At 37.9% G+C, this 21,988-nt stretch overlaps 1 protein-coding gene across 1 annotated transcript; it reads left to right on the top strand.

Moving 5' to 3' along the window:
• Nucleotides 1–1,386: 1,386 nt before the first annotated feature.
• On the top strand, nucleotides 1,387–18,489 carry LOC124155442 (ubiquitin recognition factor in ER-associated degradation protein 1-like). The gene is made up of 7 exons (XM_046529261.1): nucleotides 1,387–1,563; nucleotides 1,639–1,753; nucleotides 1,837–1,991; nucleotides 2,083–2,355; nucleotides 7,116–7,249; nucleotides 15,689–15,836; nucleotides 18,314–18,489. Exons 1-7 carry the CDS (start codon nucleotides 1,561–1,563, stop codon nucleotides 18,392–18,394), a joined length of 909 nt encoding a protein of 302 aa, XP_046385217.1. The 5' UTR covers nucleotides 1,387–1,560; the 3' UTR covers nucleotides 18,395–18,489.
• The last annotated feature ends 3,499 nt before the right edge of the window (nucleotides 18,490–21,988 follow it).

The raw sequence follows: 21,988 nt of genomic DNA, 5'->3' as shown, positions 1-21,988 counted from the left end.
ATTACCACTATTATTTCGAAGATCTACCACGGAACTATTCTTCGCACTGAAAAAGCTGGCAGTAGTGCCAGCGCAAATGATGTCTTCGACACTATAAACCGACGCCGTTGAAACCGAAAATGAAGGCATCCATCGCACACTGTGGAAATACTCCCCAAGTGAAAAAGGTGCTTTATTTTTTATCTAAGTTACCTCTCCCCATACTTGCATTGTTTTCTTATATTTGCTATAATTCGGGCATAGAAAACGTTATTCGGGGCATAAAAAGGCGTTTTTAAGACAGAAAAAAACGTTTTTGAGACTGTATGAAAACTTTGTAAAAACAATGAAAAGACGTGTTCAGGGTCGGAAAAAAAATGATTTCTGACGGCCTTATTTTTTCAACACGTATTCGCCGTTTTTGAAACGCTTTAAAAAAAGGAATAAAACGATTTAATGGCGTTTTTGTGCTGTCTGCGATGTTTTCTCTCCCAAAAAACGCTTGTTTTCTTTAAGTGTACTGTTAAAAGCATAGGTACAGTTTGGGTATAATAAATGCTAGTTCGCATAGTTCATGGAAATGCCTTTACGAGCGTTACAATAGTTGTGTGCCTTACAGACAATAAAGTTGGAAGAGAAATAATTTATTCATGGTTGGTTCAAAACACTTATGACACCAGCTCAACTAATTAACCTTGCATTGAAGAACCGATTGTACTAATCAAATCTTTTTGGCAATAATAATGAGTCCCCGATTCATGGTTTGTCTCCGTCTCTTTCTTGGCCGTAGAATTGCAAACTGCGATGTACGGAACGTCTGTTGATATTTTATTCGCCGGTTTGGAGGACTTCATCGCACTTGCTGTTTTTTATATAATTGCTGTCATTTATTTTCTCTATAAGCTCAGGAAAACCTGAACAATTGACACTAGATTATTTGCTCAATTCAAGATGTTTTTCAATCCTCTCACGTAAATAACATGGGTATTGAGAAAAGATTCTTTAAATTTCAATGTTAATTAACGAGCAGGCCAAGAAAAGCTGGGACTACAATAGTTTATTCTTATTAGTTTAATAATAGTAAAGCATAGCAAAGGATTTTAATGCCTAACTAATGTATATATTAAAAATATCTCCTGAAAATGTAGGTCTTTTACGTCTTAAGTACGCATATCAATTCGAAATTTCAACCTATAGGAATGAAAAGGAATAAGATGTCGGAGCAAAATGATTTAAAGATATATAAACGATTGGCAGTGGTAATCAATGCATGACTATATTTTATTTTAACGCCTATTCCGCTTCACCTATAAAGATAGCTATAGATTTCTTATTTAAAAAATTGCCTGCTTCCGCCTTTTAGTTCTAGGAATGACGTCACCCTAAAAACAAACATAAGACAAACGAAATTCGTCAAATGCAAAAAAACTTGCCTAGTCTGCGTTCAAAACACCAATTTGTTTACAAACATCGCGGAAAAAGTGTGTTGACGAGTCGTCGTCGTTTCGTTTCGTTAAAATTAAAACCACTGATCGCGATTATTTGCTGCTGAAACATAATTCTAAAATTTATCTTTCGAAAATGGTAGGTATTCTTGTCATGTTGACTTGAAGGTTGAAAAACTTCTGTATACTATGAAGTTGTGTTTTCTTTTTACAGTTTCATTTTGATTTACATTCTAACGAACATCGGTCTTTTAAAACGCAATTCAAATGCTATTCCGTATCAATGCTTCCGGGTGCTGAACGCAAGGATGTGGAAAATGGTGGAAAAAGTAAGCTCTGATTCTCTTTTTCTGCCGAATTAAATGTGGTTTTCATTCAATGCTATGACTAATATGTCCTGTAATTGTGATAGTCATCATGCCACCGTCTGCATTGGACCAACTCACTCGGCTAAGCATTGTTTACCCTATGCTTTTCAAACTGACTAACAAGAAAACAAACCGCATCACTCACTGTGGAGTTTTGGAATTCGTTGCTGGAGAAGATCTTGTTTATATCCCCTATTGGGTAATTAAAAAAATTTGATGTCTCCATAGATATATTAATTTTGTAGTCGTATGTTATTGTACTGCCAATAATTTCAATTATAATGTTGCAGATGATGCAGCACTTACTTCTGGAAGAAGGTGATAACTTGCAAGTGGAAAGTGTCTCATTGCCAGTGGCCACTTTTTCCAAATTTCAGCCACAGTCCCCAGATTTTCTGGATATAACTAATCCAAAGGCAGTTCTGGAAAACGCTCTTCGACATTTTGCCTGTCTTACCACAGGTGATGTAGTCGCCATTAAGTACAATTCTCGTATCTATGAACTGTGTGTTCTGGAAACCAAGCCGGGCTCTGCTGTCAGTATCATTGAATGCGACATGAATGTGAGTATTTTATGTGCTATTTTCATGATAACCAAAATATTCCTCTGGTAAAGCCATACTCATTACTCCGTCTCAGATTGTCTGTTATGTTTATGATTTCTATTGCTACGTAATTCATGGCCTAGACCACACATTTCTCTAGAATAAAAAAATAGCTAAATAGCATTAGGAAAACAAACTAAAACATCAATAGTTAATCATTGAATGAAAACTGATGTATGTATCCTCCATTTGGTGTGCTTTCCAAATTGTTTTTAAATAATGCACAAAGGTTAAGAAAATACTTCGCTGTTTCACAAAATAAAATATATTTGCGACCGGTTTCGATACAGCGTATCATCATCTTGCAATTACAAGCATCAGTACATAGAATTTATACCCTTATATTTGTACACAGCGGAGTATATAAACTCCGTTGCAATGACTGCAATTCCTGTTACATAGGAAAAACTGGACGGAATTTCAACATCCGGGCCAAGGAACATCGTTCATGTTTTATTAACAACAAAGAAACCTCACACTTTGCCAAACACCTCTTGGATTCCGACCACACAAGCGATTTCGAACCGATTATCCTACATAAAGAAAACAACGGCCCAAGGCTTGACGCACTCGAGCAGTTGGAAATTTTAGTGGGCCAAACCTCACCTAACATAACATTAGTTAACGAGCAATTGTATTCTCACCATTCACCACTTTTCAATGTTTTTTCTGAGAAACCATTACGGATGCCACTCACCACTCCATAACACCCCTCCCCGTATTTCGTCATCATACGCCAACCCTCGGCTACCCCGTGCAGTGACCCATCAGCGACATACTTCCCAAACCTACCTTCCCTTCCCTTACCCCCTCCACCAAATAATACACCGTAATTCACGACACCACTTCTTTCACAAACTATCAGCAATACATTGTATGCTTCACAGGCTATGATTGTTTCCATTGTCGAATTACAACAGGATGAAGGAGCTAAACACAATCAAACTAATTGCATCCAATAATGGGTTCTCCGAAGTTCCCCCCCTTTCTCCACCTCCACTCTACCGCCCCTCTAACGCCTTAAAGGGTATAGATTCTATGTACTGATACTTGTAATTGCCAGATGATGATACGCTGTATCGAAACCAGTCGCAAATATATTTTATTTTGTGAAACAACGAAGTCTTTTCTTAACCTTTGTGCATCATGAAGGAGTTTCACCATGTTACGCCAACCACAATCGCATTCATTTGTTTTTAAATACTTGGAACTCCTTTTAATTGCTCTGTCTTAGGTCTTATAAATTATTGAAGGAGTGCAAGATAAAATGCTGTACAATTATGATGCCTGAATTTTTTGGGTTATCGTCAGCATATGTTGGTTTTTAGACAGTAATGTCGCTGACTATTCTGTCAGTGTCTTCATGTCCTCAGTTGATCGTTTCCAGTTCTTGTCCTATTTATGTAAAAGAAAGGTGCTATTTTGCACTCATCCTACCGCACCTTGAAATCAGTGAGTATATGGGATCCGGTGCAGAAAGACTTAATCTGCAAACTGAATAAAATACAAAGCAAAGCTACGCGGTTCGTCAAAAACTGCTGCAGGTGTAGAGACAGCGTTACCCAGATGTTAAGCGAATTAGGCTGGGAGCCGTTGGAGACTCAGAGGCTGCGCGCTAGGCTTAGATTGCTTGATCAATTGAGAATGGATATCTTTAAGAGCGACACAGAGAACATAATATAAGAGCCATACTATATTTCCAGGTCCAATAGAAGAGATAAATTAAGAGAAATGTTTTGCCGAACGGATAGATTTGGGAATTTGTTTTTCCCCCGAACTATAAAGGACTTTGATAAATGCTAGTCGTAATTTCCTTAGAGCACTTCCTTTTTTTTTGCATAAATGGCTGGTGTCCTAATGCCCCCTGCCACATGCCTTTTAGGTGGCTTGCGGGGTATTATGTAGATGTAGATAATTATATGCCAGTGATGGTCATGGTACTGCATGCTGATTGGCCTGAATAAGTCTGTTCCCTATCTGGAGTGGGAAGCCGTCCTCTCTGTTGAAGTTACTTGTGAATATTTCATGAATTTTGGTAAATGGTGCTGATCTATTGAGGGAAGTTACGGCTCTCTTTCACCCAATTCTTGGTTTTGTCTACTTTAACATTGACGTAAAAAAGCTAGAGCAAGACACTATTACCTTCAACCTGAACATGCTGATTAATGCATGAATATATTATATTTCATTTTAACACCTATTCTGCTTCTCCTAGCTATCAATGTCTTACTAAAAAAATAAAAATTGTAGTCAGCAAAACTGTTCTTTAAAAATCAATAGTTATGGGCAATTACATGAAACATCTGGACTTCTTCTAGTGGGTGTGATAGAATTTTTCAATTTAGCTATTAAATGCTATTGAATAGATCCAAAGCTGAATAAAAAAGTGATGACATGAGATAGTCACTGAACAAATTTGAGGGCTGCTGGAAGATATTACAGATTGATTGAGTTATCTGTCCCTTCATTCTTTACCGATGTATGTATTCCTATCGTCTCGAGAATACCCTGAGTGCTTACTTATGCAGAAAGTATTTTGTTTTCTGGAAACCAATGCAGAATTTAAAGTATTAACTGTGTTAGGGATTGAAAGCAGAGTCTTGTAAAATAGGTTGCATTAATTCTATTTTTAATATTCCCTTTCTATCTGTTTTTGTCTGTCATATTATGAAGTTATTTTTAATTTTGAATGCACAGCCTAAAATTGCAGCTAGTTAAACTTTATCGTAACAGAGAAAGAGTTTAATGGACAAATGTCAGTCTTTTTCACACTAGTAATCCAGTGGTTCAGGTAAGTTTGCTTGGAATTCAGCATAAAAACAGTAGAAGTAACCACCCCTTTGTGTCCCCTTTGTTATTTTTTTTATTTTAGCCTGCTTTTCATTCTATTTGTGGACTCTGATGTTTTCCTTACTCTTACATACATACAGTAGACTCCCGATTATCCGGCTGCGGTTTATCCGGGTTGCGGATTATCCGTGCATGATTTTCACTCTCGCTCAATTTTTTCCGCGATCTTTGTTTTTAAAAATCCTACGCAAAATCACCAGAATTACTGCATCAATGCTAGGACATACGGGGCTTATCACTTCCGTTAGAATCCCCTTCGTGAAACGGAAGCGATCGCGCTCTAGTTGCATTCACGGGAGCACCGTGTTCCTGTTTTCCAAGCCTCGCAGTGCACGACCGCGCTCCTTGATCACGGATACAAGTCCCGTAGCAGTTTCAACCCGGGCAACTTGTGCGAGACGCGAGTACGTGGCGTAGTGCCTGACAGTGTAGTTTGCGACGTGAAGCAGTGGTTTTGAAGCATTCGTGCAAACCTTTTTCCTGTATCCGTTATCACACAGCCACGGATGCGTGGTTTTCGAAACCAGGCTATACACAAAGCATTAATAATACGAGTACATCCACGCTATCGTCGCTAAAAAAAGATCGCGAACTGGCAAAGAAAGCTCTCAAGGAGTCCTGGAAGCACTCTAAAGCAACACAATAACTGCATAAATAATAATATATTGTTTGTTTTAAGTAAATTATGAACATTAAAAGACATTTAACTGAAAGTTTGGATTATCCGTGTTTTCCGATTATTCGTGCCATCTTCTCTCCCCATCATTACCCCGGATAATCGGGAGTGTACTGTATTCATAACTCTTCATTTCCCTGATGTTCTTCCTCCCCTTGTCCCTCTTTATTGGCCTCGAGTACTTCTCTCTTGGCCCTCCTCAGGGATCTTTAAGTTCCATCTTATAATATGACCTATCCACCTGGTTCTCCATCCGAGTATGGTCCTCCACAATTCCCTTTCTTCTCCTGTACTACTCGTCACCTTGTCATTTCTCACCCTATCTGTCCACTCTATTTTTAGCACCACCTGTCAACACCCTGTCTTGAAGACTTCAAGTCATTTCTGGTCAGTTTTTTTGATTGTGTACCTCTCTTGATTGTCCAATTATTCTCTCCCACAATTATCTGAGAAAATTAGTGGAAATGATCGGGAATTAGCTGTTATATGTTTACATCTCGTACTCATCACCCTATAGTTCATAGCATTTGATTTGTGAGGAAGTTTAAATTGGTTAGAAAAATTGTAAACAAAATTGGCTCGGATAGGCAACATTTAGAATTATGGAAATGCTTTCAAATATTTGAAATTTAGTGAGAATCAGTGAAAATGGTCATGTCTGAGGGAAGGGTTGTAGTGATTTAAAAGAAAGGACTTAATTAGTAATTCCATACATACATACATTCCTGTAATTTATTTAACTGGGCTCGGTTTTGATTTAGGACGTCATCATTAGGTACATACAGACACAAGGTCACAAACACACCGATATGCACAGGCTAGGCATGGAGCAGTCACAATTTATCAGTTATGGAAAGGTTTGTTGGTCACCTAGTGACCACCGAAAAGAGCTCTGTGACTTGGACAATAATCAATAATAGCCATTAGAAAAATTAGACCCTATGCTCTAATTATGTTAGTATTCCATATATGCTAAACATAGGAATTGTGTATTGTATGCTGTGACATAGTGAGATACCATGCTAGATGGCTTTTCGGCCAGAAGTTGTGTGATGTATAAGTTAAAGAAGTTATATACACCTAAGGGTAGTGCATGAGAGGGAAGGTGTTCTATTGGATTAGTACAAGGAGTTGTAGGAAAAATCCAAATGTCAAAAGATTGCATAACTCTTTTTTTTACAATCTGTTTCAGGTTGAGTTTGCCCCGCCAGTGGGATATCAAGAGCCACAGCCCGTGCAGGACAAAGTGGAGGACATGTCGGTAGATCCAGTGGACCTGATGCCGCAGCATTCTGGCTTTGTAGCTTTCCATGGAGAAGGGAATAGGTGAAGTATTTCATGCACAGTACACTCCCGATTATCCATGTTTTCTGATTATAATCAGAAAACACGGATAAACCTAACTTTCATTTTAATGTCTTGCTGTGTTCATAATTTACGTAAAACAAACAATATATTATTACTTATGCAGTTATTCTGTTATTTTAGAGTGCTTCCCGGACTCATTGAGAGCTTTTGTCGCTAGTTTGCGTACTTTTTGGTGGCGATAACTGTGTTGTACTCGTATCTGTGGCTGTGTGATCACGGATACAGAAAAGTGGTTTGCGCGAATGCTTCAAAACCACTGCTCGACGTCGGAAACTACATTGTCAGGCACCACGCCACGTAGTCGCATCTCGCACAAGTTGCCCGGGTTGCAACTGCTGCGAAACGTGTATCCGTGATCACGGAGCGAGGTCGCGTGCTGCGAGGCTTGGAAAACAGGAACACGGTGCTCCCGTGAATGCAGCTGGCGCACGATTGCTTCTGTTTTACTAAGGGATTTTAACGGAAATAATAAGCCCGGTGTATCCTAGCATTAATGCAGTAATTCTGATGATTTTACGTTCGATTTACTTTTTTATAAGATCGCGGAAAAAATTGAGCGAGAGTGAAAATCATGCACGGATTATCCGTTACCCAGATAAACCGCAGCCGGATGATCGGGATTCTGCTGTACTCTAAATGACTTCTGGCAGCCTTGAAAGTACACAATCTATTTGTGTGGCCTTCTTTTAATATTGTGTTATATTAGCATATAATATAGTAATATATTAGTATTCTAGTATGCTACATGAATAATAATAATAATAACAGTAATAATAAGTAAATTCCATGCCCTACACAATTACAATACAGTTCAATATATTTTGCGGAATATAGTACAGAAAAACTCATTTTTGAGGTGACGGAGTCTTTCCCATGCAAGAAAATTTTTTATATTGTGTCGTTATGCAACCACTCAACAATACTATTGCTGGAAGAGCTGCAAGAGAAGCTGATACTGTCTGAGATACCTATCAATCCAAACTGTTATTTTAATAGAAATGGAAAATAGAAAATTAGAAGTGAATGTTAACATACACTTCTCTGTCTACAATTTTATACCCATTATGAAAAGAAAGTCGATGCATCTTTAATAGCTAACTGTCAGCATTTCACATCTCTGCAATATTTATATTCATTAATGGCACTAGAAATAGAATAGGGTAGTTTCCTACATCAAAGAAAATGAAAGGCATTGATTGTGATTAGTTACCCACCATTAGTGAATTCATAATATACAAATTATTTGGTTTCAGAAATCCCAGTTTAGATGAATGTTAATGGTCAATTTTAACCTCATTTGAAAAAGGCCAGATTGGCAGCCGTGCGATGCCACTCCATGTGACGTCACAGGGACCTAGATGCTATATGAGTAGTCAGCAGTTTTACATTGTCTGAGATTACCAATGCATGCATGAGGCACTGAGCTCAGGGAAACATCTCTTAATAATCTACTATGTATTAAAATTGCCTATGATTGGAAAGTTTCCTTCATTTGATAGGGTGTTTTTTAATCCTTATTTAAGCCAAGCGCTACCTGATAGCAGGGCACTCTACGCTACTGCCATGCTCGGCAGCAAGCAGCCTGCATCGTAGCAGGGTTCATAGACTCGAACCCAGGTGGCCTCACACAGCAGCGGCTAGACGTCACATGGGCTTTTCCCGGCATTCATACTTAGCTGTCGCATTTTCACGTGCTTGAAAATTTTCACTTTTCATTAAATCGTGAAAAATAGATGTTGTCATTTAATACTTTGAGACAGAGTGCCATCTATAGATGATGCCCCAAACTCCGCCGAGATCCGAACATCATCAATATATTACGGCCGACTATGCCACTAAAAATTTTCGGATCTGGGCAAATTTAAAATGTGTACCTTCGGGCTGAAAGTTTTAGAATCTAAAAGCGTGAAATACGTACTCCAGGGGCGGAATTCTGTACACCTTACCGACGATTGTCAGTGTCGGTAAGCTGGTCCTACCGATAAGTCTCGGTACGAGTGATTCAGGTGACACGTTCTACTGACGATTGTCGTCATCCCACCGAGAGTTGTCGGTAAATCCGTCGGTACATACAGACGATTTCGAAACGCTTGGTAGGACCTGCCGACACTTTTTAAGCAACATGGCGGACTTTTGTTTACACTTTTCAGCCTAAGCTGACGATTTTAAATCATAATCTACGACGCTAGATCCGTGGAAGCGCTCTAATTGTATGTTATTTATAATAAAAATGATTGATTAAACACTTGAAACATAAAATTTACGTAGTTGGAGCAGTATTTAACTTTGCCAATGCTACACGTACATATATTACATTATGCGTTCCAATAGCGTAAGGTATTTTACATTATACATATTCCGTCATTTTACGAATGTAATGCATTGCTTTTAAATTACTCACAACAAGACACGATGGGTATCTATTGTTGATTCGTACAGTTTGGATCCGAAATTAATTTATATTTTCAACAAAAGCGAATGGACTGCTTTAACACTTTCACTGCGGGCCATTTTGATGAAAAATATCACCGTGAGCGGCAGTGGTTTTTGTGCATAACTAAGTAGATATGTCTCTATGGATACCGTAAAAAATGATAATAATGATCCCATGATTGTTTTAAACAAATAATATGAAGGACGCACCGGTGCGTCCTCCGCTCACAGCATTGGCAAAGCTATGCAACCCGTGTCACACGAGTTATGCAACCCGCTCTACGAAAAATTTTATCTCCCTTAATTCTTTTCTAACGTTCATGTATTTCGACTTATTTTGCAAATAAATAGATGTATTTAAAAATTTGGAGCATTCGAAAATGGTAAAATTTTATTTTTAATGATATAATTATTTATTTTTAATGAAATAATATTTTTCTCGTAAAATAATTACAAACTCATAATTTACTCATTGTTTTGGGATAACTTTCAAGAATCAAACTGAAAAAAACGCTAGAATGAAGAGTGCTATTTAAGTCAGTGATATATTTTAGACTTACGAAAATATCCTAAAGCACAAAGTCGTTTTTTTACGGGCAATCAGGATTGTAAGTGTTAACAAATTTACTTACTCTATTTTTGGCACATTTTTCACAGCACTTTTTTCTTCCTTTTCTTTTCATTTCCAAATTATGTGGTGAGTGAATAGGTTCAGGGGAACTCATTGAAGGCAATGCCTCATGATAGACATTTGGCAATGATTTTATTAGTTCATCACGGTATTCTAACAATTTTTCACGTTCCCCACTAAATCTTTGGTATAGAATGAAAGAATGAATAATTATTATCTGAATAAAGTATATTCTCAACTTAAGGTACCGTCGGAGAGTTTTTTGTTACGCAAAGACAATATGACAACAATTGATCGGTCTTGTCTTTGCCTCCCATATGTTTATTGTAAGCATCCACCATACTGGGCTTAGTTGAAACCCTTCCCCGCCTGCCCGCAAAATCGTGTCCATACTCGGTTGAAATCATCTTCACATCTCTTTTATCCCTCCATTTCAAAACGCACCCCCCCTTATATTGTAGCGAGCCACACATTCACCCTTCTCTAATTTTTCAATAATATATCCGGGTTATTTTTTCTTCATTAGCAGAATGACTCTACAGTATGCTTTATCTGTACAGTATGTTTTTGCAGACAATGGAAAAGGTTCACGCTGTCTTAAAAGTTATCCATGTAAACAGTGTACCCCTTATTTTTAAAATTTTCCATGAATTTGTGAGTCACTTTCTCTGCGTTCTCTGCTCCCTCCACTTCTTTACCCTCGGTGCCACAATGTAGCGAGCAATCCAAAACCAAACCGCATGGATTAGCGATCACATATAATTTTTTTCGTATTAGTGACGTTTGTTAGGAATGAATTGTTTTAATAGTAACCGTGGATAACGTCAACTACATAGAACCACGGATTCGTCTAGACTCACAGCCCTTTCCGCGTAGCACACTTCACTCATACTTGCATAGAATGTATCATGCAAGGGTCGTATTTTGTAAAATGGATAACTGGGTAAGGGTTCGCCTTCAACCACATTTGTAAGTGCATAGTGCGCAATATGTGCATAAGCTATCTCGATATATGCATTCGGAAAAAACAGGGAGATTATATATTTCAGATTTTTTCCAATTATATTATAATCTACTAAGAGAAATATTTCCCATTTCGGAAATAGAAGGCCAAAAAATTTCCAATTATCTCGCACTCAAGACTTATTCCAAGACGCTATTATAGCATTTGGAGAAGTGTTATTTCGAACCACATTTTCAGCATTGGTATTCGTTTCTGTTACAACTCAAAAAAACTTCATTGGCAATGAATACTAAAAAGTCGTAAGGATTCTCGCTGGGAACATTTAATTTTAGTCCTGAGGTGCCAGAAAAAGGGATATCTGTTACTTGGAGTTCAGCTTAGTACCATAAATCAAAGTTATTTGAGTGCTTTCGGAAAAGTTTTGATGAAGGTGCATGGGCGTTTTCTTCCTGACTCTCTTCGGAAGACTCCTTTGGAATTCCTTTCTGGGATGCATTATCTTCCTTGCTATCCATCTCCTCATCAAACTGCATGAGGATATCCATCAACTCTAATTAGTCTTTTTCTTCAAATTTCTCTTAGGTTATTCATCTCATTCATTCATTTTTTCATCACGTTCCCGCTGAACCAGATGGTGATGCCACTGACTCCTTAGCTACCTAATGTGATGGGAAAAAATCCAGATAGTCAGGTAACAGGTGACATCTCCGATGATGCTTCAGAGGATAGATATCTCCGAAAATCGAGCATATCAATCTATTCCGAAGGCTCCGAGCACCTAGTACCTTCCTGCGGCAGCGTCATACTAGCAATGATATTTTGGCCAGAGGGCGTGGAGGGATGAGAGTGAAAGGAATGCCTCGACGACACTGTTTTTATAGGCCATGCGAAACGATATCCACATGAAATGAGACGAAATATTACCCTTTTATTTCACACATTATTGTGATCGTCTTGGAATTCCCGGTATTAAATTTCCGTCACATCGGCATTGAATTTCATTCTCAAGGTCAATACTAATGGATCCTGTGTCAAATATTTTATCTTGAAATGGTGGTCGATTTCAGTTTCGTGTGTAATGTATGCGCAGAGAGGTAAATATATTCCTATCTGTCAGTTTAACAAAGTATATAACCCTTTGCAATTGAACCGTAATATAACGAGACACTCGTCTAGCATATTTTGACTCGGGGTTTTGTGGAACAAGTGATTGAATGTTCAGCAACATTATATTTAAACAAAATTCGGCAACATTACGTCATGTTTATATAATCAATAGGCCATATGTAAGAATAAAAGAAGAGTGCAATGGATTATAATTCATTATTATTGAGGGGGATTACCTAATGCCCCTCGATATGCCTTATGGCAATAACTTCTTAGAGCTAACTTTTTCCGCGTTATGCACGATAAAGGTACATATTTTATTATTATAGAAAATTCTGGCATCGAACCTGGGTCAACTACGCGTATTATTTTTTCAAGGGATTTATCGTCGCTAAACGTAATATCTATTATGTTCAAAAGCAGCAACCATGACAATTGTCGAAACCAATGTGCTCACATATTTTTGCTATCTTCAGATATATCTACACATTTCCACATATTTGAATAAACTAAATATAACACTTTATATAACATAAATAATATGTAGAAGAGTTTTGAATGCATACGATACCAATTTATCTCCGGTTCCGAGACGATTAAGTTCAGAAAAAAGTAAAATATCATCAAAATTACGAAAAAATGGAAAAAATGAAAAAGTAGTTAGCCAGAAAATGAGAGGTGATTCCTAGAAACGACGGCCAAAACTGAATAGTACGGAATGTAATAGAGCAGCGAGAGGTAATTTGGAGCGCCCAAGACGTTCTCGGCTGATTCTATAGCCATTTGAAAACGGGTCGGAGCAGGACGCACGGGTGCGTCCTCCGCTCAGCACAATTGTTTGCGTAGGACGCACCGGTGCGTCCGCCGCAGCGAAAGTGTTAAGGGATTGATGCAATTTTAATGAAATATTTCCGTGGACATTTCCTTCACTTCCTTACTAACTTCAATACCCTTTGTGAGCATCTGAGAATGGGGTTTATAATGAAAATAAATCTCCTACCTTCATAAGTACCCTTGAGAGCATCAGACAGCAGCGACGAAATAGAAAAAGCATATTGCTACCATGTTTTGAAAGAATGCAAATGGCATCACTTAACTCTTCACACTCTTTGACGTCATTACCGGTGCACAAAACTTCCCATCAAATTAATGCTGAATTTACTTCACCATATTAACCAAACACCGTACGGGACTTTAATATAGGTTTTTATTATTACTATAAGAGCACTTAGTAGGTACGTACCGTGTATTCCATCGGAAGAAAGGGGCAAATAAAAAGAATGATTGCGCGAAACAAGGAAACATTTAATGAATTATTCATCATAAAACTACAAACATTTCATTTCAGCATGAGAAAACCTTCATACCTTCAACGGTTTATCACAAATTAACACTGATCCAATATATATAGTCCAAATCATATCAACGCAAAGTTGTTTGAAATAACACACGAATGGTATCAAAATGCAAACGTTAACACTTCCAAATAGATAGCGTAAAGTAAGTCACTCAAGTTTACAATCACAACACTTGACGCGATGATACCTTCCGTGACATCCGTGCAATCTCGGTGTTTTTCTCAACCAATGTATTTTAAATAGCCCAAAATGTGATTTCAAGCGACAAAAATGTTTTCTAATTAAATAATTACCCTTGTGGAAGTATCGGACTTACGGCGAACAATGAGGCAAACGATGTAAACAAGCCGTGGCTGAAGATGAAGGTACATTGTTACAATACTAATAAAAAATAATTTTGTCACTGCTAATCACAAGAATAAAATTATAATAAGCGTAGGTGAACAATTGTGTAGCAGATAAAGTCCTCTTCAAGACAATTTTACTTGAAAATTCCGATGCATTAAGCACCAAATATTGCCGATATTCTTCTATCAACGACCGTTGAATCCTTGAATAAAAAGGCTTTTTTACTTGGGCTAGAAAAAAATCTGATGGTAAATAAAGCAAAATCTCTGAATACAAGCCACATCGCACCAACGGGAGTAAGAAGTTGTGTTCCCAGTGTAATTAAACATCGTAAATATCTCACAAAGCAGTGATCAACTCTTTTTAACTTCTTTGCGGGGTGCCGAGTATCATATGGCATTTTCGGAGCCTCATTTGTTTAATGCAAAGAAATCAGAAATATTAATGGTCGAGGTGCCTAGCCTCGCGTGCGGGTGCCGCTTTCGTACCGACAAAAGCAATACGTCACGAAGTTGTCGGTAGAGGCGTTTTGTGAATAGCATTAGCTACTATCGGTGCAACCGACGATTGTCGGTAGATACCGACACCGACGATTGCCGGTATCCGTGTACAGAATTCCGCCCCAGGAGTAATAATCTTTCGATTTAGGCAATAAAAAAAAGGAAACCACCCTATTTGGTAATGCACAATATATTTTAGCACAAGTGGATTCACTTAATTATTCTGTTTTGAGTCTAGTTATATTTATGCTTCCATGGTTACAGAGCTTGTATTCTTGGCATTTTTCTTGTATGTATGTTCTATGTATTCTTGGTGATTTTCTTTTGCCACCACTTTAGTAAACCTAAGTACCTCAAGACTCAATGAAGGTGAAATTCGCAATAAAGGCTATTGGAGAAAATGGCCTCGGAATGTGTATCAAACTGAGGGCCTTTGGTTTTCCAGGACACTGTGCAGGCCACCACACTATCCAGTTTCATTTATTTTGCCATGGGAATCAAGGAAACCTGTATGTTTTAGTTGTCTCAGCAGTGGTCTGGAAAATCAAAGGTCCATAGTTTGACTCACGATTCTTTTTCCATGGCAACAATTGTGAGTTTATTTCATATTGTTGATTTTAGATAAAATAAACTTTGTTGCCATTAAATAAAAGTGTTCAACATTCAACTTTTGCTGAAATAAGAACACAAGAACATGCAATGTAGTTATTTTAAATTTAAGATAAAATAAAATTTATAAAATTAAAAAAATAATTTAAATTAAAGATGGAAAATTTAGCTGCTCTGAAAATTTGTTAATTGATTATTGGTTATAAATATTAGCTATTAATAGCAACCAATAACCTCTAATTCAAAAGATTACTTTACTACCTCTCTCTCTCTATGGAAATAATGTATGCTGATGGATTTTTGTTGTTTCGTAGATTGCATTGTGCCTTCAGAAATAGATTTTTCTGTCCCTGTCTACGGTTTTAGAGCTATTAGATCCACTCCTATGAATGCAGAGGAGCTTTTAAAGCAATCATTCTAAATTGGTATTATCGTTTTTATTGTCAGACTGGATGGCAAAAAGAAGAAAAAAACAAGTGTTGATTGCGAACCAGTTGTTCCTAAAGTTCCATACAAGCGAGGAATTCCCGATTATGATTATAAATTTGGCACCCTTCACTTCCTAAGAAATTCCAGACCACCTCCCAGCAAAGAGGTAAGAAGGCTCCTTCTCATATTTTCAGGTTTTTTATTCATTGCTTGGTCGTGAGCAATTTTGGAATGAATTTCGCACACACAGTGATTCCCAAAATCTTGTTCAAAAATTTCCAAACAATAGTTTTCAGTGTTTTTGATATCATTTTCTGGTTCACGAACAGTCAATCAATGATCACCTTCAATCACAATTTGCACATGCTCAATGTTTTCTGGTATTGTTGTCAGCGAAGGTCAGCCAGAATAAAGTTTAATGTCAACAGATGTGAGGCCATTTTTAAACCGCCTGTACCACTTCTCTGTCTGTGTTATGCCCATACTTTCATCTTCAAAGGCCTTCTGTCTCATTTCAAAGGTCTCCATAGAACTCTTGTCTAGATTGAAGAAAAATTTTATGCAAATTCGTTGATCTGTTCTTTCTGCCATTATCCATAATAAACAAATTGACGCACTAAAAAAAACATATTGGCCATTAACACATGCTGTGTGTGACTCATGGTGTCCAACCGATAACCATGGCATTCAGGGAGGTCACAAGGGACTATTGGTTATGCTCATTCCCCTTTAGGCGGCTTACGTGCTCTGTGACAAAGATATGAATGCAGGTCGTATAATTTTTGAATACACCTTCACTTCAGGAATAACCTTTACAGTAGATTCTGGTTAATTGGGACATATCAGGACAGGGTCCCATTTAGACGAATTATCCCTTATATGGGCATTAAAAAAACATTGAAATGATAGAAAGAACACTAAAGAATATGAAAGAAATATGAAAAGAAAGAAAGAAAGTTGAACCCACCCAAACAAACCAATGGCGTAACGCAAAAGAAGCGTGAGGTTACACCACCCCCAACCACCTCCGGCGTCACAAAATGTAAACTGAACCAACCGGAGTCAATGGAGGCAGACGAAAGTCTCTCAGAGACAGAAATCCTCCAAGCCAAAAAGAAGACAAAGAAGAATAGACTTAGGCGCTGATCACTCATCACACCACTTACGTTTTTTATATACATACTTACAATATGTATTTTAATCCTGGCACCTCAGTTATCTCAGTCAAACGGTGATGACTGGATTGGGTATAATCTCTAATATTGTCCACTGAAGCAGTTTTTTCACCAAGTAAAAGGTCCGTATGCAGACTTTAACTCAAGGAAAGGAGTGTTATTGAAGAATCAGAATGAAAACAACATCAATTATTCAAGGTTCGCTTAATTCGTGGAACACGAGATAAATCCTAACTCTAATACCAGTTATTAGACTGTTTTGTAGTTCTCAAATGACTAGTTGCGAGTGATGAGAAAAATGACTTCAGTGCTTGCGTCAACCGCTGAGATGGCGATGACAAAAAGAGAAAGGAACCAAGAAAAATTGTTATGGCAATAGCTCAGTTGTGTAGGGAAAGGGGGAAAAGGGATAGACCGCATGAGCCAGGCTGTTGAATTTTGTACAAGATGTCGCAAAGAAATAGCTAGCTCTTGGTAAGCAAAATTGTTTATCTTGACCAGTCTCCTTTGCCCGATATGGGCCAGTAATCCCAAATAATTGGCCCTTACCCACTTGTGAACCCTCACCATGGGTGTCGTCACTTCTTTCTCACTATCCCGGATTCACTCTATCATCTATTTCCCTACTACCACTGCAGGAAGACTAAATTAAGGGAGAAGAATGTTAAAAAACAGTATTCTAATATGGAAAAAAATTAAGGTCGTTGTTAGTACAGAGTCAATGCCACCGACTCTTACAACAAAACAGCATGCTGTCCCAATTAAGCAGAGAAAACTTTAGGATATTCTTCCATTGGGTTATGTTCTTCAAGATCTGCACCAACTAAGCAGCTTCCTCAAATAACCAGTGGACCCATTAACTGGAATCTACTGTATATTGTGTTATACTGGGTATTATTTTGTATGCCTTATGCGAGAAGAAGACTACACCAAATGAAAATAATAGAAGATCAATGCTAATAGAATTGCATAAGGTTTTCATTGGATAACACGAAGAGCTGAGTTTTTGTCATTAGGGTGTCAACATGATGTTCCCAAGAGAGGCCGACACAGATGTGCAGACTGAGACATCTTGTGGAGTTACCCTGGTGTATAGTTTCATTGTTGAAATTTAACTTTAGAGTTATTCTCTGTTTAATATTCAAGGGGCTTCGGCTTGTTCATCAATTACATTTTGGACAAACTTAGTGACAAAAGCAAGAAGAGTACATATCACTAGTGCACCTAAAGGAGCTTTATCAACCTTACTAAAGAAGCTTTGCAGACTTGGGCAAAACTTATGACCATTTTAACTTAAACTCTTGTTTTTTCAAGCTAAGCTACCCTTTTATGTTATCAATTAAGTAAGAAAATTAGTAAGTACTGAATTAGGTTTAAACTTATAAGTCTTGGAGATGGCCTGTTAGGTTTGCAAATGATGTTCTCCCTTATTGTTTTAGAATGTGATCTGTGGTATTTTTTTCCTCAGAACTCCACAGGAAGTGGTCCAGACGACTTCAAGGCATTTTCTGGTGAGGGACAATCCCTGCGATCCAACCGAAAAAAATAATGCAACGAAAGTACTATTTTTAAGCATTTTTTTTTAATTTTCAATATGTTTTCCGAGATATATGTACATATATATTTTATGTTACAGAATTAAAGATTTTTTTGCATTTCAAACATTGGAGTGTGCATGTTTAATTTCTCTGTATGATAATCTTTGTGTCATGGGGCTTTTGTGTACGTAGCGTGATGGACAAAAGCTAGGAAGAGGGAGGAGAGTAGGGAGGGGCAAGGATTTTGTAAACAGGCATTGGAAAGTGATGTAAATGTGGTGATAAGGTTTTAAAGGAAAGGGAGCTGCTGAAACCAGAAACAAAATTCAAGTACACATGCTTATGAATGTTGGGTCTATAGTATAGGTCAGTGTTTGAAGAGAACCAACATAGGATGACAGGTGGAAGATGAATTGGAGGAGGCAAGTTAGCATTATTTGTGGCATCAAAATCAGTTTTAAGATGAAAAAGGAAGACATTTTTTGGCTGTGTTGAAGGAAGATCAGAAATGGATTTGAGCATTTTAGCTTCTGTCGCTTTTGAACATTGATTGGAACGTGAATGTGGAACAATAGTCCCTTCTGGACAAGGATTTCAAACATGTGGTTATATTAAATATTACATCAGTAACGGCCAACACCAAGTGAGTAATGGCTCACATAAGGTCTCATTTTCTCGAGAACTGTTCTTATGCATCGTTTCAATGCCTCAAGCAATGAATGACTCATGGAATGTTTAATTTGTAGATCGAACAACTGTGGTTATTTTCATTCGAAATATGGAATAACTCTGAAGGAGGAAAAATTGTATTGTTGATATGCTACCGGTAAAGATTCAAACGACCAAGTTTTCAGGAAACGGTAGACATGAGGGGTTTGCTGTCCAAATAGATGTGGAATGCCTCCGTTGCAATATGGTCGTATCAGTGTGCCTTACGTAATTATGATTTATCTCTCTTTCTTTTTTTTTAAGACTTGGAAACTATGTTGTAGTGCAGATCACTGGCAGTTTCTCATCAAGGGTATAACAAACTATTAATTCTTACTAATATTAATAACTAATATTTCTCTTGTGGAGGGAAGGGGCTTCTGTCCAAGAAAATCTGGTGGCATTGCCTTAGTGTGTCTTTGCATGTCATAGTTCTTAGGTGACCAGAATATCCTCGTGTATGACTCCCACATGGATTTTGACACTACCAATTTAAAGGAATGTTAACTGCATGTACGCATCCTGTCCAAAAGAAAAATTAGGCACAAAGTCTTAACAGAATATCAAATTCAAGACGAGGCCTTGATATTATCCTAACCCCTTTCACACTCCTTGCTTTCTCTGATTACCCACGCATGTAACAATCCTGAACTTCTGGAAGGTTCTCCTTGTGCCCCGCCCAACTATGTATACAAAAAAGTGCATTTACCATTTGGGCTCTTAGCAGACACACTATGTACTTGATCTTTTCACGATGAGTTATCTCCAAGACTCAACTCCCATTACCAGTACATCTTGTTGTTGGGCATCTTCTCCCCCTCAGTTTTCCTCAATATTCTGCTTTAAATGGCAGTGGAAGCCTTTTATGAACTCTTCTCTTTTAAACTATGCTTTAAATGCTGTGAATCCTCAGGTGGGTAAGTGTAAGTAAGTGCAACTTCTATTTCAGGTAATGAATTCTGGAAAATAACTTTTGAAAATTGGCTCAATATAACACGTATCAATGAATGGAAGAGAAGCAGCATTATAACTATGCAGTGTTCCACCATTAACCATGAAGCAACTAATTTGCTTCATTACAATCGTTGGCCACTTACCTCAGCAACTTACAGGTGTATCATGCACGTGAGAGAAACAGTGAAGACTGCAAATGAGGCTGACCTCTTGGTGCCGTAGGGAAAGAAACTAAGTGTTTGCTCAGCCTGAGCTTTTTCATTGTTTCCTTCTGTGTTTCCTTCCTATCCATATCATCTATAGAGGAGTTTTGATTTAGTTGTGGGTCAGTCATTTTTTATCCATTTTCTTTTTATCTATTATCTTTTTATCTCTCAACATTTTGAAATAGATAAACAAGGTTTGGTGCTTGTAACATCATGACTTCATGATTTTGATGTATCCATGTAAGTTTATGGTGCTGCAGCAAATGCAATGAACATGTTTTTTACAGTTTTAGTGGGAGAGGCAAATAATAAAACCATGTATTTTCTTGGCTATTGCTGCACTTGCAGTGCACTTAAATTGAGAATGCAGCTGGACAACTTTTTGTGTTTAGCCAACTGCTACTTCATTTTAATGTTTTCCGGCCCGGCAGTGTATGGGTCCTATTCAGAATGCTACGCTTGGGTGCACTGCTGTATGTAAGGTATGCCAGAAAAGCAGGCAGCAGCACTAGCAGCACTAGCAGCACTAAATGAAGTATAGCGGACTCTTGATTATTCGACGGATGAGTTCCCTCTCCTTCGCTGTTTTCTGCACCCTGTAATAATAATAATCAAATCGGATGCAAAGCACCAGGATATTTGCATTTTAATGCGAAGCTACACCGGACTTCTTATTTCCATTAGAATCCCATTCATAAAAAATAAATATTTTATTTACTTCCTCTCACAGAATAGATCATGTTTACTCGGACGTCTACTTGGCATTACAGAACGCGATGAGCACCGTGAAAAAACTCTCGATTAATTTTATACGATTCGTCAATGGTTGGCGAATTGTAAATTAGGAGATATTTTATCTATGATCTTTAATGCATTTGAAAATCCTGGCTACACCACTGCCCTCTGGAACCGGAGATTTCGTCTCGCTTAAGCATGTTTATGCAGTGACTAGTCAATGTCAAACTGGAGAGGAAGGGAAATGGAAGTAGAGAAAGCATGAGTCATAGTCGGGCACTCGCCTGCGTAGACAATTTGCCTCAAGTCCTGGTTTCCTATAACCGCTGCTGCGCGATGGCGTGATCATGCTCTCATTACATTCACGGGAGTTCCTTGTTCCTGTCATCTATGCGTTGCGGTGCACGGTCGTGGTCAGTGATCACGGATCTGCATCGCCCAGCAGTTGCATTCTGGGTCACTTGGATGAGACGCGACTACGCGCCTGCCTGACAGTGTAGTTTCCGAAGTCGCGCAGTTGTTTTGAAGCATTCGTGCAAACCACTTCTTTGAATCCATGATCTCGCAGCGACGAGTGCAGGATTTTTGGAAACCAGGTATTGCATGGGGCAATAGAAATGCGAGTACAATCACGTTATCTTAGCAAAAAAAGATTGCGGTCGCCGAAAGATAGCTCATAATGATCCTGGAAAGCAACGTAAAATTACAGGCAATGTGGGAGAGTATTGATAGATTGTTTGATTTACGTAATTTATGGAAATTTCAAGAAATTTAAGGGAATGTTTGGATTATTTGTGTTTTCCGATTATTTGTTACGCAATCCTTAGCTTGGATAATCAGGAGTTTGCTGTATACCCTGTTGGGTCATTAGTATAATTTCATCTAAAATGAAAATAATGTCCATACTTTTGAATCATTCATTCTGAGTGTCAATCAGTTGTTTTGTTCTTTAACTGAAGTTAAGGCCAACTTCATAAGGCCATGAAAAGAGTTATGGACAGA

Source organism: Ischnura elegans, chromosome 3 (assembly GCF_921293095.1).
Source record: "Ischnura elegans chromosome 3, ioIscEleg1.1, whole genome shotgun sequence".
Lineage (NCBI taxonomy): Eukaryota > Metazoa > Arthropoda > Insecta > Odonata > Coenagrionidae > Ischnura > Ischnura elegans.
This window is presented reverse-complemented; position numbering and strand designations above follow the sequence as displayed.

Bases quoted from the DNA above. Each gene is read 5' to 3' on its own strand.
- LOC124155442 (XM_046529261.1), top strand. The intron at 1,754-1,836 runs GTAAGCTCTGAT...TAATTGTGATAG, and splicing joins TGTGGAAAATGGTGGAAAAA to TCATCATGCCACCGTCTGCA. The intron at 7,250-15,688 runs GTGAAGTATTTC...TTTTATTGTCAG, and splicing joins TTCCATGGAGAAGGGAATAG to ACTGGATGGCAAAAAGAAGA.